At 46.3% G+C, this 13,990-nt stretch overlaps 2 protein-coding genes across 2 annotated transcripts; both read left to right on the forward strand.

The window, feature by feature from the left end:
• Positions 1 to 999: 999 nt before the first annotated feature.
• poglut1 (protein O-glucosyltransferase 1) lies at positions 1,000 to 4,228 on the forward strand. The gene is made up of 11 exons (XM_030086276.1): positions 1,000 to 1,080; positions 1,412 to 1,502; positions 1,624 to 1,767; positions 1,850 to 1,985; positions 2,082 to 2,203; positions 2,304 to 2,363; positions 2,505 to 2,604; positions 2,746 to 2,804; positions 2,937 to 3,104; positions 3,188 to 3,244; positions 3,317 to 4,228. Exons 1-11 carry the CDS (start codon positions 1,023 to 1,025, stop codon positions 3,471 to 3,473), a joined length of 1,152 nt encoding a protein of 383 aa, XP_029942136.1. The 5' UTR covers positions 1,000 to 1,022; the 3' UTR covers positions 3,474 to 4,228.
• A 170-nt stretch (positions 4,229 to 4,398) lies between these two features.
• Positions 4,399 to 11,149, forward strand: timmdc1 (translocase of inner mitochondrial membrane domain containing 1). Its single transcript, XM_030086238.1, is given in 9 exon segments — positions 4,399 to 4,546; positions 5,759 to 6,126; positions 6,525 to 6,603; positions 6,605 to 6,691; positions 6,857 to 6,945; positions 7,284 to 7,351; positions 8,046 to 8,124; positions 9,382 to 9,492; positions 9,897 to 11,149. Coding segments are annotated over 8 exon segments (1,002 nt in total). The 5' UTR covers positions 4,399 to 4,546; positions 5,759 to 5,779; the 3' UTR covers positions 10,039 to 11,149.
• The last annotated feature ends 2,841 nt before the right edge of the window (positions 11,150 to 13,990 follow it).

The raw sequence follows: 13,990 nt of genomic DNA on the forward strand, positions 1-13,990 counted from the left end.
GCTTCGACTGCGGCGCTGATATCCACTGACTGGATGAATGAAGGAGTCTTTTTAATACTCCCCCCACTGTTTCCACTCTGTCCTCTGCTTCTCCACCTGTCTGCTGTCTCCTCCTCTCTCCGTCACTGACGCTGCTCAGATCTCTGGAGGATCTCCTTCCTCCTCCTTTTTCTCATCCTGACTGAAAAACTCGTCACACATTTAAAGGACTATCGGATCATCTCTCCTCAAGCACATCAGGCTGAGAACGTGGACTTGAGATCTGAGGTTCACAGGTTTGGTCACACAGTGTACAGATCAGCAGCATGACCCTTGACCCCCAGGAATGGACCTAATGGGAAAAAGTATGAATATCCACAAGGGTTATTGATGAAGTTTGATTAGTTTAGTTTGGATTCAGTCATTGATATCATAATGTACCTCCAACAACAGACTCTAACCACCCAGGTGCAGTAGTGCCACAGGAGTTCCTTACTGTGGCAGTAAGACTATATAACTCCTTTTGTAAATAGTATTTTTGCTGTCCTTCTGTTAATTTTATACTTTTATGCTTATACTAGTCAACGTAGATGAATTCATATGTAATACTGCCTATTTAATTCTGTTGTATTGATATTTTAACTTTGTTTTATTCTGTGTGGAGCGACACTGCAAAGACTTTCCTTGTGGGGTCAATACAGTATTTCTAGTCTATTCTCTCTACATAGGGAGATGCAGTTTCATGAATCAGAGGTGGTGCACCTATAGTATTGATATTAGTCAGTACAAATGCTCTGATTCGGTTAAAACATAAAGAAATTATCTCTGAGATGCATGAGAGATTTTAAAAAATCTATAAAAAAAAACACCATATAAAAGCAATTCTGCCATTTCTTAATTTGCATTTGCACGCCGGACCTCTATTTGAAGAGTTACGGTATTCAGATCCTTTCAATGAATGTCGTTGTGCGCATTACCGTAGTAGCAGACAGAAGCAGCGGAGCGCAGAGCTGCTCAGACCAGACTAGAAGATCGAGAGACAAATGGAGCGCCTGTGGCTGTGGACGCTTTTGTTTGTTTTTGTTCAGACTGAAGTCTCAGGTAAAGCAGTTTTGTATGAAACCAGTGTCTGGAGGATAGCCTAAACCGAGCCGGGAGGTTTTATTGCCTTTATTTTGCCTGCTGCTCCTCCAGACAACTTTTAGAGGAGGATTCATTCATCTGAGGCAAATTAGCTACAATGCTAACTCAAAGATTTTAACTGGAGGGAAACGTTTAGCTGACAATCACCGAATAAACCAATATGTGTATGGATAGGGGTGTTTGGTCACTAAGTCTTCCAACAGGGCTGGTAACCAGAGAGTGACTGAAGTTTAACGTGATCACTGTTGAAGAGAGCTTGGTGTTTAGTGTTTTTACTGTGCTGCTGCAGGAAAACAGTGGAAGAAAATTAAAGAAAACATCTCGGATGCTGTGAAAGGATACACAACCTGCAGCCCTGCCAACTGCAGCTGCCATGCAAGGTGAGTCTCTCCAGCTTCGTGCTCACATCCTCCCCTGAATCTTCACACTCCTGAGTGGGTCAAAGTGTGATTTCATGAAGCGAGAGAGGCATGACAGAACAAGCTGTGGTTTCTGTCGCAGTGTCCTCAAACAAGACCTGCATCCTTTCCGTGGAGGGATTTCTGAGGCTGTCATGGCAGCTACAGTCCAGAGAGGAGTTGGCACTCACTACCAGGTCATTGGACACAAGCTGTACCGAGAGCACAACTGCATGTTCCCAGCTCGGTGAGGAGGGGAAGCACACCGCGGCGTTTGTTGTCATTGAGTGTGTTTTCAGGCTTTGTGTGAATCTGCTGGCTGTGTTTAGATGCAGCGGGGTGGAACATTTCATCCTGGAGGTGATCGACAGACTCCCTGACCTGGAGATGGTGGCAAACGTGAGGGATTACCCACAAGTCCCTCACTGGGTGCAGCCGACCCTGCCCGTCTTCTCTTTTAGTAAGGTGAGTGTCAAACATGTCTGTGAACACTCCATAATCCTACAGAGGTGTTTTTATTGAACAGTTTTTTTTCCTTTTATGTTTGTTTGATTCGAGTAGACATCAGATTACCAGGACATCATGTATCCTGCGTGGACGTTTTGGGAGGGTGGACCTGCTGTGTGGCCCATTTACCCCACCGGGTTGGGAAGATGGGATCTGATGAGGGACGACCTGAAAAAGTGAGATTTGGTTATTGATGACTGGTTGTTGTTAAGCTTCGGATGGTTATACAGGCAAATGGAGCTAAATCCAGAATATGATGAGCATCTGTGCTGTTAGGTCTGCAGCTCAGTGGCCTTGGAAGAAAAAAGAGTCCAGAGGATTCTTCAGAGGCTCAAGGTTAGTTTTATTTGTTTTTTTGTAGTTGTAATTATAATTACGGCCTTCCAAAGTCGGTCTGTGTTCATAGATTCTTCCTTAAAAACTGTTATTTTCAACTTGTAACCAGCTGAGGTGGTTTGTAATCGCTGTCATTTACAGGACCAGTGCTGAGCGGGACCCCCTCGTTCTCCTGTCCCGGGACGCTCCGGAGCTGGTCGATGCCGAGTACACCAAGAACCAAGCCTGGAAGTCTGAAAAAGTCAGTTGCAGTGAAAGTGCATCACTGTTCAATAAACACTGTTGAGTCCATTTTTGCAGGGATGACACTCAACATGTACATCTGACACACACACACACACAGATCATTACGCATTCGTTACAACCGTTCTTTCTGTTTTAGGATACACTTGGGAGACCTCCAGCCAAAGAAATCCCTCTGGTTGATCACTGCAAATACAAGTAAGCTGCATTTTGAGGGGGAAATAAAGAGAATATGAATGAACTGTCATATTTTCTTGGTGCATGTGTCATTAAACTGTAATTATTTAATCGGGGAGAGCTCATTTCTTCCTCACTCTTTTCTCCCTGCAGGTATTTATTCAACTTTCGAGGTGTGGCGGCAAGTTTTCGATTCAAGCACCTCTTCCTCTGCGGCTCTCTGGTGTTTCACGTCGGCGACGAGTGGCAGGAGTTTTTTTACCCTCAGCTCAGGCCCTGGGTCCACTACATCCCAGTGAAACAGGATCTCTCCAATGTCAGGTGTGTGTGTGTGTGTGTGTCACCTCATCACAGCCCAGAAATAACCAATTATCAGCCATTCATCACATGTTCTGTCTCCAAAGGGAGCTCCTGCAGTTTGTCAAAGATAATGACGCCATTGCTCAAGAAATCGCCAAGAGGTGAGTGATTTTGTAAAAAGTCCCAGTTTTGTTTTCACTGTCCTAACGCCCCTGTCTTCTACTGTTTACAAGGGGTCAAGAGTTCATCCTCAACCACCTGCGAATGGAGGACGTCACATGCTACTGGGAGAATCTCCTGAAACAGTTCAGCCAGCTTCTCACCTACAAGCCTAAAAGAAGAAGCAGCTACGGCCAGATTGTGCACAAATTTAGCAAAACAGAACTCTGACACACACTTTTCTTTCTTCCTCACAATGTTTCACTGTTATGTGACTCTGTGCTCGCCTGGAAATGACTGTCTTCTAGCTGACGCTACATAAATCATAAAGCTGAATTGAATTGAATATTGACGGTACGCTCCAGATAGAATTCGTCCTTGTTGTGCCGCAGTAGCTGAGAGTGCAGCAACTCAGTCTGTTCTCCTGAAAGATATTTCTTTCATAACATAATGCAGGCGTCGTGTGGACATCTGGTGTTTGTTTATCTGAATCTCTTTGAAAATTGCACTGACCAAGGAAACCAGATTGCTCCAGTGAATCTAGTCATATGCTCTGCTCCACTGCCCTCTATTGGACGACTGCTGGAACTGCAGCAGAAAACGTCCTCGTATCACAACGAAAAGTCTTCAGTGATTCAGTGGCTTTTTAATATGTTCCTTCTCCACAAAGTGCCAACTCCAAGCAATAATGTCTCTGAATGTAGAAACACGTCTCTGTAATATTAGGTGGTGTTCCTGGTGCAGAATCCTGTTAAATGTGTTTTTGTAGTCATGTCTTATTGATAACTGGTGAATTGTCACCGATGTTGATTTATGTACATTTTTTTACTTCTGCACTGCTGCTATAGACTGGTCCATTTTTATGCAGATTTGATCATGTTTCAAGACCAAGACTTGTACAGTTGGTCACACTCTTGTGCGTTTTCGTTTTTATCTGAATAAAATTTTGCGGGAGGTATCAAAAGATGAAGAATAAATTCGAATATTCTGTGCACATGCTTTCTGGAGCTGTCATATATAAGCACCACAACAAATTAGAAAAGATATTTTCCATTGAATTAAAACTAAACCAGTCCATCTGCGGCTGACCTGCAGTTCACCCTCCAGCCGCTGGGGGCGCTGAGTGGAGGCACTGCCTTCACCGGCCCAATGAGCCGCAGCCTCAGAGGTCAGAGGTCGCTGTCAGTAGTGAGAACAGATTACACATGGGGACAAACGTGAAAACAATAATGTCTTCTTTCACATGAACCAGCGTCTGCCTCTAAACCAAGAAAAGAAACCGTTCGTTTCGGAGGAGTTATCCGGTAAGCCGCTCTTTACCTGCAATATAACCGAAGCTAACTGCTAAATGCTAATGATGCTTCCATTGTCGGACATGGAGGTTTTGAGTTCTTTAAAGCAGCATTTTTAGATGCTTCATGTGTTAATTTGAGCGGCTGAAGTCTGTTTTGGTCTGAGACTGTGTCTGTTTCCCGTTCATGCAGTATGAGGTTTGTACAGAACAAAAACTGTTTGACCTGAAGCTTATCAGGTATCAATGCATCTAATCACATGTTTACATCAGTCAGGCTGCAGGTTAAATAACCTCCAATCATGGCCTTCATCATGTATGTTTACGTTAAAATACCGTTCAATAAAATGTCCTTCGGCTCATCATCCCAGCAAACTGCACTCTTGAATTCACATGTATTTACTTTTAAATTGCAGATTTTATCAGGAAATCAGTGGCACTTGGAAATACAGAATTACCACAGATTTGCTGCTCCTGGTCAGATGAAGTGACCTGTCAGCATAACTATAAGTGATGTTACGTGAAGGTTACAAAATGCAGATCTCAGAAACTCATGTTTTATTTCAAAGAGGATGCAGACAGCACTGCAGCTGTTGCCCGATTCTGCATTCGCTGTCATTTTTCCATGTCTTGTATCTACATTTTTTTAATGTTTTGCAGCTGTTTCACATTCTACATTGTTAGCAACTAGTGAGATCCCACAGGAAGCTGTAGTAAAGCAAATATACATGAAATATTATCAAAAATGTAAAATCAAATCGTCTTTAAATGCTCAATCTGTGATAAATTTCTGACCTTCTTCCAACAGAGTGATGTGCAGTTGAAAGATGTTTAAATATGTCTAATATTTATTAGAATTGCATCCCACCTATGACAGGATTGAATAAACACAGGGCACATTCAGTATTAAACAGCCATTATCCAGAGTTTCACTGACAACCACTCTTTATTAACTCTTAATTACCTTTGACCCTGGATCAGCAAAGATTTCAGCGACTGCAATATTCCTCTGAGAGCTCATTTCATATAAAAAGCCATGTTTTCCATCAGAAAGTGTGCCAGTGTGTTTTGATAGGACTGCAGCGTTTAACAGCTGCTCAGTCGGACCGCCCGTGTTGCCCTGCCAGGATCTCATTTGCCCCCGAGCTGTTTGTTTTTGAGGATGGAGCTTAAGCCGAGGCAGCATCTCAACCCGCGGCCATGTGTTTCTGCCTCCCCGCCGCAGCCCGGCGCCAGCTGAAGCGTGATGCGTCCGGAGTGGCACGGAGCGAGCGTTACCCCGCGGGGGAGATGTCCAGATTCGGCCCCCCAGGCCGCACCGAGCACCGGCCTGCTGCGGGGCCTCATCCGGCACGCCAGGCCGTCTTTCTTCTGCTTCCCACTCCCCAGGGTCCACGCAGCTGACGTGGCTGCTGCCCAGCCTGCACAGACGCCCACCCCCTCCTCCTCTTCCTCCTCCTCCTCCTCCTCCTCTTCATCCACCAGTCCCGCTCCTGCACCCATCACCTCATCCTACAGACTGCCAGTCAACATTGGCAAACCAGAGTTACCAGACACAGGATGGGAACGCATCAAGGACCTCTTTGACAGAGAGTCAGTCATTCTTCATCTACTTGATTGTTTTGTTGTGCATTTGTGGAGGAGTTACTTATTTTGAGCCTTTTGGTTGATATCAAGTTAACACTACCAGTTCTAACTTTACACAATAAAACACCACTTTGTGTCCAAATAATCTGGTAAATTTGCAGTTTCCATTTTTTGGGCTTCAGTTTGTGACGAAGCCACAGTGTCAAAATAATGAAATGTTGGAAGTTTTCTTGTCTAATCACCTTGAATTTCATATTTAATGTGAATAATGTTAATATGTGTGAAAATCAGTTTAAAAGGTGCAAAACTGCTGCAGTCTAGTCTGTATGAACCACAGAAGTTTTCAGACACAGAGAGACAGGAGAGTCTGGTGACTCTGTTTAGTGATTCCCGTCTCATTGCAGTGCGATGCAGAAATACCCAGAGGAGATCATCAACGTGATCAACTGCGGAATCCTGGGTGTGGTTGCTGGTTTTGTGTACGGGGGGCATGCCGGCAGCTCGCCACGCCAGGCAGCGCTACATCCAGGTCAGCCAGGCCGAAATGTACCACAGTCGGGTGGATGCGGTGGTAAGTGCCCCAGTGCGTCAACCCACTGTAGAGCATGTAAATACCATCTTTTCATCTGAGGGTAAATCACTGTCGCATATCAGCTCAGATATAAATAATGTGTGCTTCTCCTCTGAGTTTAAAGTTTCAGGGATGCCTCATTGAGCTCTGCTCTCGGTTCCTCAGCGCTCGGCCCATAACGCGGCGATCCGGGGTTTTGTGAGATACGGGTGGAGGTGGGGCTGGAGGGTGGCTGTCATCGTCTCTGTGTTCAAGTAAGCAGAAAACGGTGAAGCGTGTGACGATGAGACACGTTTACAACAGTCAGACGTGACCGCTGTGCAAAGCAGAACAACCGTTATGTGTTCAGTAACAACTGTTTATTGCAGCTGAAGCTGCTGTTTTTACACACATCTCTTGATGCTCTTTTATTTTGCTTTTGAAATGTCTTTTTGAAGTAAATTATTTTGTTTTGTGAATGAACTCAACAGCTCATAAAAGAAACTTTGAGCGAAAGTGATAAATCGATTGACTTTATTGAAACTCGATGTTGAGATGATGCCTCCCGGCTGATCCCGTCGTCTCTGTTCCTTCTCCTCTCCACCTGCTGCAGTGGCGTCAACACCGGATTATCTGTGTACCGCGATAAAGACGCCATCAGTAACTTTGTTGGAGCTGGAGGTGAGTCTGTCTTTCTTTCACTGCTACAAACGTTCCTGTTAAACCATGTAGAAATGACTCACTGCATCTCTATTTTGAACTTAGTTTGAACTTGTGGAGTAAATCCTGCGAATCCTGGTCACACATTGTTAATTTAGTATTTTTAATTAAACTGCCTTTCTTTCACCCCACACTTTGAAATTCACATCTTGACATTTTTCCAATTTGCCTTCTCTGAAAAACAGTAAATTCCTCAAATCACTCTGTCACTCTGTCCTGAATGTTTTCATCTCCAGTCTGCAGGCACTTTTCAGACGTCCATCAAAGGCTGTTTTTTTTTTTAAAGCTATGTTATTTACAGCCATCATAACTCTTTAGTGCCAGAGTGCAAATTAAAACCTCTCTCAACAATCTGAAGAAGCAGTGAAGTTCAGCCTGTCGTCCCTGCACTGTCTCTGTTCCATGTTTGAAACTTTGCGACGATCCTGCAGTCTAATCCACGTCCTTCAACAGCCTGACGTTAATCCAGATGAAACGTCTCTTCTGAAACAAGTGATGCTTGCAGCTGAAGAGACCATTAAACACTTTTTATCTCATGAAAAGCTTTTCCAGGATGCTTTGTGGTGTGTGAGTTGAATGAATCTGCGTCATTCCAGAGGTTTACTGTCCTGATCCTGTGTTTATGGTGTGTGTGTGTGTATGTGTGTGTGTGTAGCTGTCACCGCCGGCCTGTTCAGACTGAACCTGGGCCTGAGAGGCGTGGTGGCGGGGAGCGTCATTGGAGCCGTCCTGGGGTGAGTCTGCCTCCGTCCCGGCCGTCGGACGCCGGCGTTTTTCTTCTCTTTTTTCCCAGATGTGCTCGCTCGCTCGCTCGCTCACGCCTGTATGCACGTCCACGCTCAAGAGCAGCGAGTGCTCTGGCAGCCAGCTGCGCCCCTCCCAGCTACCCTCTGTCGCCCAGCTGAACCCCGAGCCCCCCCAGCCCCCCCCCCATCCTGCACTCGGTGCCAGAGGGACTCATGTGCAGCACAGAGGCTCGTGTTTTGGAGTGGAGAGCAAGGAGACAGGCCAAGGCAGCAGCTGCCCCTCTCCGCTGTCCCAGCCTCTCACTCTGATGTGGACTTGGAGATGCTCCACTCTGCTCTCGTCTTCTCCTGCCCCCCCCCCCCCCCCCCCCCCCCCCAGCTGAGCGCACCCAGCAAAGAAGCTGATTGTTTAATGGAAATTGAGTGTGATGGTGTAGCGGAGTGGAGAGGATAGCTTGAATCGCCTCCGTGATCGCCGGCGCCATGTTGGCTCTCCTCCTCCTCCTCCTCCTCCTCCTCCTCCTCCTCCTCCTCCTCCTGTCCCTGTCTGCCTCAGTGGCCAGCCACCTGGAGCGTTTGATATGTGCAAACAGGCCCGGCTATGCCAGGTGCAGCGGGGGCAGAAAACGAGGGGGGGGGCTAAGATAAAACCAGGCAGCAAAGCGCGAAGAAGCACATCACGCTCCAGATCTCACCCCAGATCTTAGTCCAGAACCCCACAAACACACACACACACACACACACTTCCTCCTGGGTGTGGGTCACGTGGCGGAGGTGCGACCTGGCGGCGAGCGGGGTTTCCAACGGCATGACGGGGCGCTGAATTCCTGCAGACGTGTGTTTGACGGACAGCTCGTTGGAGTCGATCCAAACGGGGAGCCGCTCTGGCAGAACATGCACAGCATGTATAATCTGTCGAAAGTGACGACAAAACAGCACATTTGGAAACATTTAGCAGTCACACACACAGTCCAGCGAGCTTAAAGGCCTCATAGCAGACCCTGAAAAAGGCCAAACATGTTTAGTGGCTGTGAGAAGCGAGCGGGGAGGCGATCCAGTCTGGCGGCGCCTCTCGTTTCATTCAGCTTTTATGGGGGATTTCAGAGCCGTCGGCAGGGCTGGAATTTAGAAATACTTCATTCCTGTGTTTTCTTTACTGTTTAAACTGGGAGGAGAAATTGAAGAAGCACGGCTGTAAGCGACTCTGCTCAGAGACGAGGTTCACGTGACCGAATGTCTTCCCAGGGTCCCCGTCGGCGCCGCCGTCCTCGGGTTACAGTCGCTGACCGGAGAAACGTTCCGAGAGAGGAGGAGGAGGGAGCGCAGGGAGCTTTACGAGCTCCGCCTGGCGGAATGGTGAGAAATAAACACAAATTCTAAGTATTTGTCTGAACTTTTCCTCACTGCACCGCCACAGCGGAGGTTTACGTTCTCCTGACGCTCGGTGTCTTTCGAGTGTCGCTCTGCAGAGACACGGAGGTCAACACTGAAGCTCAGGTGCAGAGACCAGCTTTCATTAGAAGTAACAGATAATGACGTCCAGGAATGCAGAGAGAAGGACGACCATAAATCTCTGGTTGTTCTTTTGTGTGAATGTCCTGCTGGGGTGTAGTAAATCCTCCGTGTGCTGTGTCAGGGGACTTCACTTCATATTTATGACTTTAAAATGAATTCATTTCAGTCTTCCTCTTTCTCCTGGACTTGCACGACAGTCGTCCTTCATGAAAGTGATCAGTAACAGTTTGGTCTTGCATAACCAGGTCGGCCCGTCTGCAGCTGACGGACGCGCTGATTGACGACCTGAGCCTCAGCTCTCAGGCGGCGGGAACCAGAGACGACATGCAGAGGATCCAGGAGCTGCTGGATTTACCCAAGAACCCCGACGCACCCGGCGGCCGGTGAGGCCTGCGGGACGGACTCTGTCCGCGGACAGACCCCTGGGTCAAGGAGACGCTCGCCGGTCCAGATTTTGACTTGAGGTGAAGAGAAAACACGACCCGCTCAGGGACGAAGAGAACGAACGTTTGTTCCAGTGGAAGAGTCATGGAGGGTAGTAGGAGTGTATCAGATCATAAAGAGACGCTCTTTACTGTGTGTGTGTTGAAACTGTGCATCTCTTCCTGCTTCTCCATGCAGTTTTTGCATTAATTTCCCTTGTTTTTTCTGTGGACGATGAGAAAACAAAAAAATCAAGCGGCCAATTATTGCACTGATCGTAAAAACCTTCTGATTCTTTGAAAGAAAAGACAGAAAAGTTGGTTGTGATTCATTCAAAGCGACATGAGACGTTTCTTTTTCACAGAAACTTGAAAGGAAACACTCAAAAGTTGTCTCCGGTGTTTTCATCACTCATCTGTGGCATAGAAAAGAAATAAACCATTATTTTAAATGGTGAAGAGCTTCTCTCAGATCTTGTTAAATGCCTTGAATGTCACATGAAGAAAAGGCTGCGATGCAGAGTTCATGTGTCTGAAGGGACTCGAGTCTGAATCTTCAGCAAAATTCAAGCATCAAAACAACAGAAAAGACACACACACAGACACACACACACACTGTCATGTGGAGAAAATACGCTGTGATGAAGTCCCATGTATTTCACACAACAAACAGGGCGGTGTGTTTCTCTGAGTGAGGAGATCGGTCACAGTCGTGCTGGGAAACGGAAGAGGAAGCGTTGAATTCGTCTTCCTCAGAGTGTGGGTGACAGACACGGCTGGAGTGTGAACAGACGACGTCTTCTCCGCGTCGGCGACGACAATCTGATCTGAGTTCCTCCAAAACACTTCACTGAACCGTGGTGACAGCCGACTACATACTGGAGAACACAACACACACGAATCTAATATCACCGTTATTACTCAAGTTCAAATGTCTGACTTAGAAATATAAATGTCTGGTATTATGCCCTCTTGTGGTTATGAGATGTAATAACTTATTTTGACTATTTAGACGGATTTTTTATTTTTTCATGTTTTGATGTTTTTTTTTATTGTTGTAGTTACTCAGTGTGGCCACCAGAGGGCAAACAAATCGCAGCAAATCACATATCCCGCTTTACTCTTCTGTGAAAACGATCATCAATATGCAGAAAAATAAATACCTTCTACTTAACATACAATTTAAGGAAGATGTTTCATCCATTTTTTTTTTTTTTTAAGTTTCATTAATTTCCCAGCACACGCTGACACGCAGCCAGGTTTAAGTCATAATGAGTTATTCTACATCTGGAGGATCAGTGATAACTTTAAGAGACACAGAGCATCCAGATGAAGGCTTCAGTAGAGAAGTGTGAGGCTTCAGCTGAAGAACAAGCCAGTCTCAGTCTTCAAACAATTCAGTTTCAAGGATTATTGTGTTTTAAATGTGGAAGACATGGAGCTGAACCGTGCTGTTGGATGGGGGCTGTAGATTCAGACAGTGAAACTTGAAACGTGCTGAAGCAGAGAGCTCAGACTCGGGGAGGCCACAACGCTGCCGCCGCTGTGGGACAAAATACCTGCTAATCATCATCATACCTGGAGGGCCGAGGCGAAAACAGCCAGGAGTGACAGGTCGTCAGTCAGTCAACACTACTACAGCTGATGTTTGGATAAGCACAGCTCCCATCTCTCAGCAGGTTGATATGAACACCAGTGGGAAGGCCGGCCTGAGGAGGCGAGGCGGTCTGCATGGACGGACAGCGTCTCCCTCACGGTTCACTTTATGGTTGAAACTCAACCACCTGTTTCTATTATCGGCCCGTCTCCCGCCATTCTCATGTTTTTACTGTGGTGTAAATAGTGAAAATCACCCTAAACGCAGCTCATGTGACCTCCTGCTTCAGCCTATGTTTAGGTGCTGGACTGAACTTTAAGACTGCAGTAAATTGAAAATGACATCTTGACAGGCTGAGCTAATAACAGGAGTACAGAGTGGCTTTCATTCCATGTCACCGTTCACTGGAAACGTGGGGCTGCCTCGTAGCGCAGGTCTTCTCAGTATTTTAACCAAGTATGAACAGGTTTAGCGCTTCAGTCACATCTGTGGACTCTCCTTCTGGACTTGAAGCATTCTCCACCGCATGCTCTTCAAGCAGAGTTGTTAGTTATAAAAACTCATACAACATGTAATCCGCCCCCCACCCCTGTGCCCCGCTCTGCTTTTGTCCCTGCTTCTCTGACCGCGCTGCAAGTAGGTCAAACGTAACCGTGACCCCTGATGTCAGCGCGGCGGCAGCTGGGGCCCGGCCCGGACGCCATCCTCTGTCACGAGGAGTTCACGTCGCGTGGGAGAAAGTCATGTACATGTTTGTTTTCGGGCCGTGCACACGGCCGCCGTCTCCCAGGATATAGGGGAAAATGAGACGCTTTAAATTTAGATTTGCGTGCAGTTTGCAGAAATGCGATCAGCAAGTCTCTGTGGATTTCAACAACAGTTCTTAATTAACCGAGGAAGCACAAAGCAGCTCTGCAGATGGAACCTGTGTCGGCGAGGTGGAACAGGGACACTCAGTCACACACACTTTGTACTCTTTAATCTGGCCTCAGCCGATGTCACTGAGTGGGAGTTCTGCAGCGCTGCGCCGCCGACCTGAAGCGCGAGTCGCCTGGAGCTCCGGTCTGCTCGCAGCGTCTGCAGATGCAGTGACAGGATCCATATTGAGGCCGACATTCTTTGGTCTGAATATCAGCAGGAGGCCGAGTCGCACGGCGGGAGAACAACTCTCCACGCAGAGTTTCACTGAAGCACAGTTAACAAATCCGAGCAGAGCAGAGCTGTTTCTCTAATTGGTTTCAAAAAGCATCAGTCAGGTCTGGTATGTCACGTTTCTCTGCCATTTTAAATCGTGCTGTTTTCACACATGAATGCTGTCATGAGAAAATATGACAAAATGTTCTCTATGGGAATGAACCTGAAGTGTTCATGTCACTTGGAAAAAAAAATGCTGCAGGCCTAAACACACTTGTTATGTTTTACAGCGTTAGTTTGCTCAGTACATTCTGATAAATGTCCCACCTTTCATGTCTGTTTGTTTTCTCAACTGTGGGATGAAAATGAGTAAAACGGAGAAAATTCTTTCAAATTAAAGTTCTACTTCTAACCTGATTGGTATCCCTGGTATTGAACTGCACTGGAATGTTTGAAAGCTGTTTTGGGGAAGCTGACATGTGATTGTGTTTAATTTCCAGCCGAGTTGAAGTGACACACATTTCCTGTTCCCCAGGCGGAAGCACCGTGACCTCTCAACCCCTGCTTTGTTTGGTTCGTGCTTTCACCTGCTTCTCTCATTTCCCCTCTCATCGATCACTGATCACCTGAGGTCACTTCCTCTCCTGCCGCTGATCTTTACCCTAAACTGCTGTAAACAGTACCCACCGCACGTGATGTCCAGGGTTTCTTAGAAAACAGCTCGGGCACACGTGCCTCGCGGCCGAGGTTTGCACGTTTTTTCCGCTTCACGCAAGAAGGCGTGGAAACGAGGCGAAATCCGCGTGCTGCGTTCAAGTACCTCTGGAATTTGGACCACCATCGATCGCTGACTGTGATGTGCAGAAATTGAGAGATGAGAAAATCTTAATCCTAATTTTTATTCCAGGGATTCATGTGGATGACAATTTGAAAATGACAACTACGATCACGTATTAATGTCATCTGTATCAAAGACGAATGAGTACAATCCAACAGAATTTTCCCCTGGGCTTCAAGTTTAAGGAAACACGTATATATTTTAAATTGATTATAAGAAAGAAATACACTTTTTTTCATTCTACAAGGGGGATTTCAGTTATCAAAGCAGCTCCATATTGTGAAAAGATATAAAAAATTGGATTTTTCAATATTAAAGCCTTATGGATTTTTAAAAGAGAATGATAAA

The sequence above is a fragment of the Salarias fasciatus genome (assembly GCF_902148845.1).
Source record: "Salarias fasciatus chromosome 23 unlocalized genomic scaffold, fSalaFa1.1 super_scaffold_20, whole genome shotgun sequence".
Taxonomy (NCBI): Eukaryota; Metazoa; Chordata; class Actinopteri; order Blenniiformes; family Blenniidae; genus Salarias; species Salarias fasciatus.

What these genes read in the sequence shown, in the direction of transcription:
- poglut1 (XM_030086276.1), top strand. Translation starts at nt 1,023, where the DNA reads ATGGAGCGCCTGTGGCTGTGGACGCTTTTGTTTGTTTTTGTTCAGACT. An exon ending in AACTGCATGTTCCCAGCTCG is followed by an intron (nt 1,768 to 1,849) that starts GTGAGGAGGGGA and finishes GGCTGTGTTTAG; the next exon opens with ATGCAGCGGGGTGGAACATT. An exon ending in ATGAGGGACGACCTGAAAAA is followed by an intron (nt 2,204 to 2,303) that starts GTGAGATTTGGT and finishes CTGTGCTGTTAG; the next exon opens with GTCTGCAGCTCAGTGGCCTT.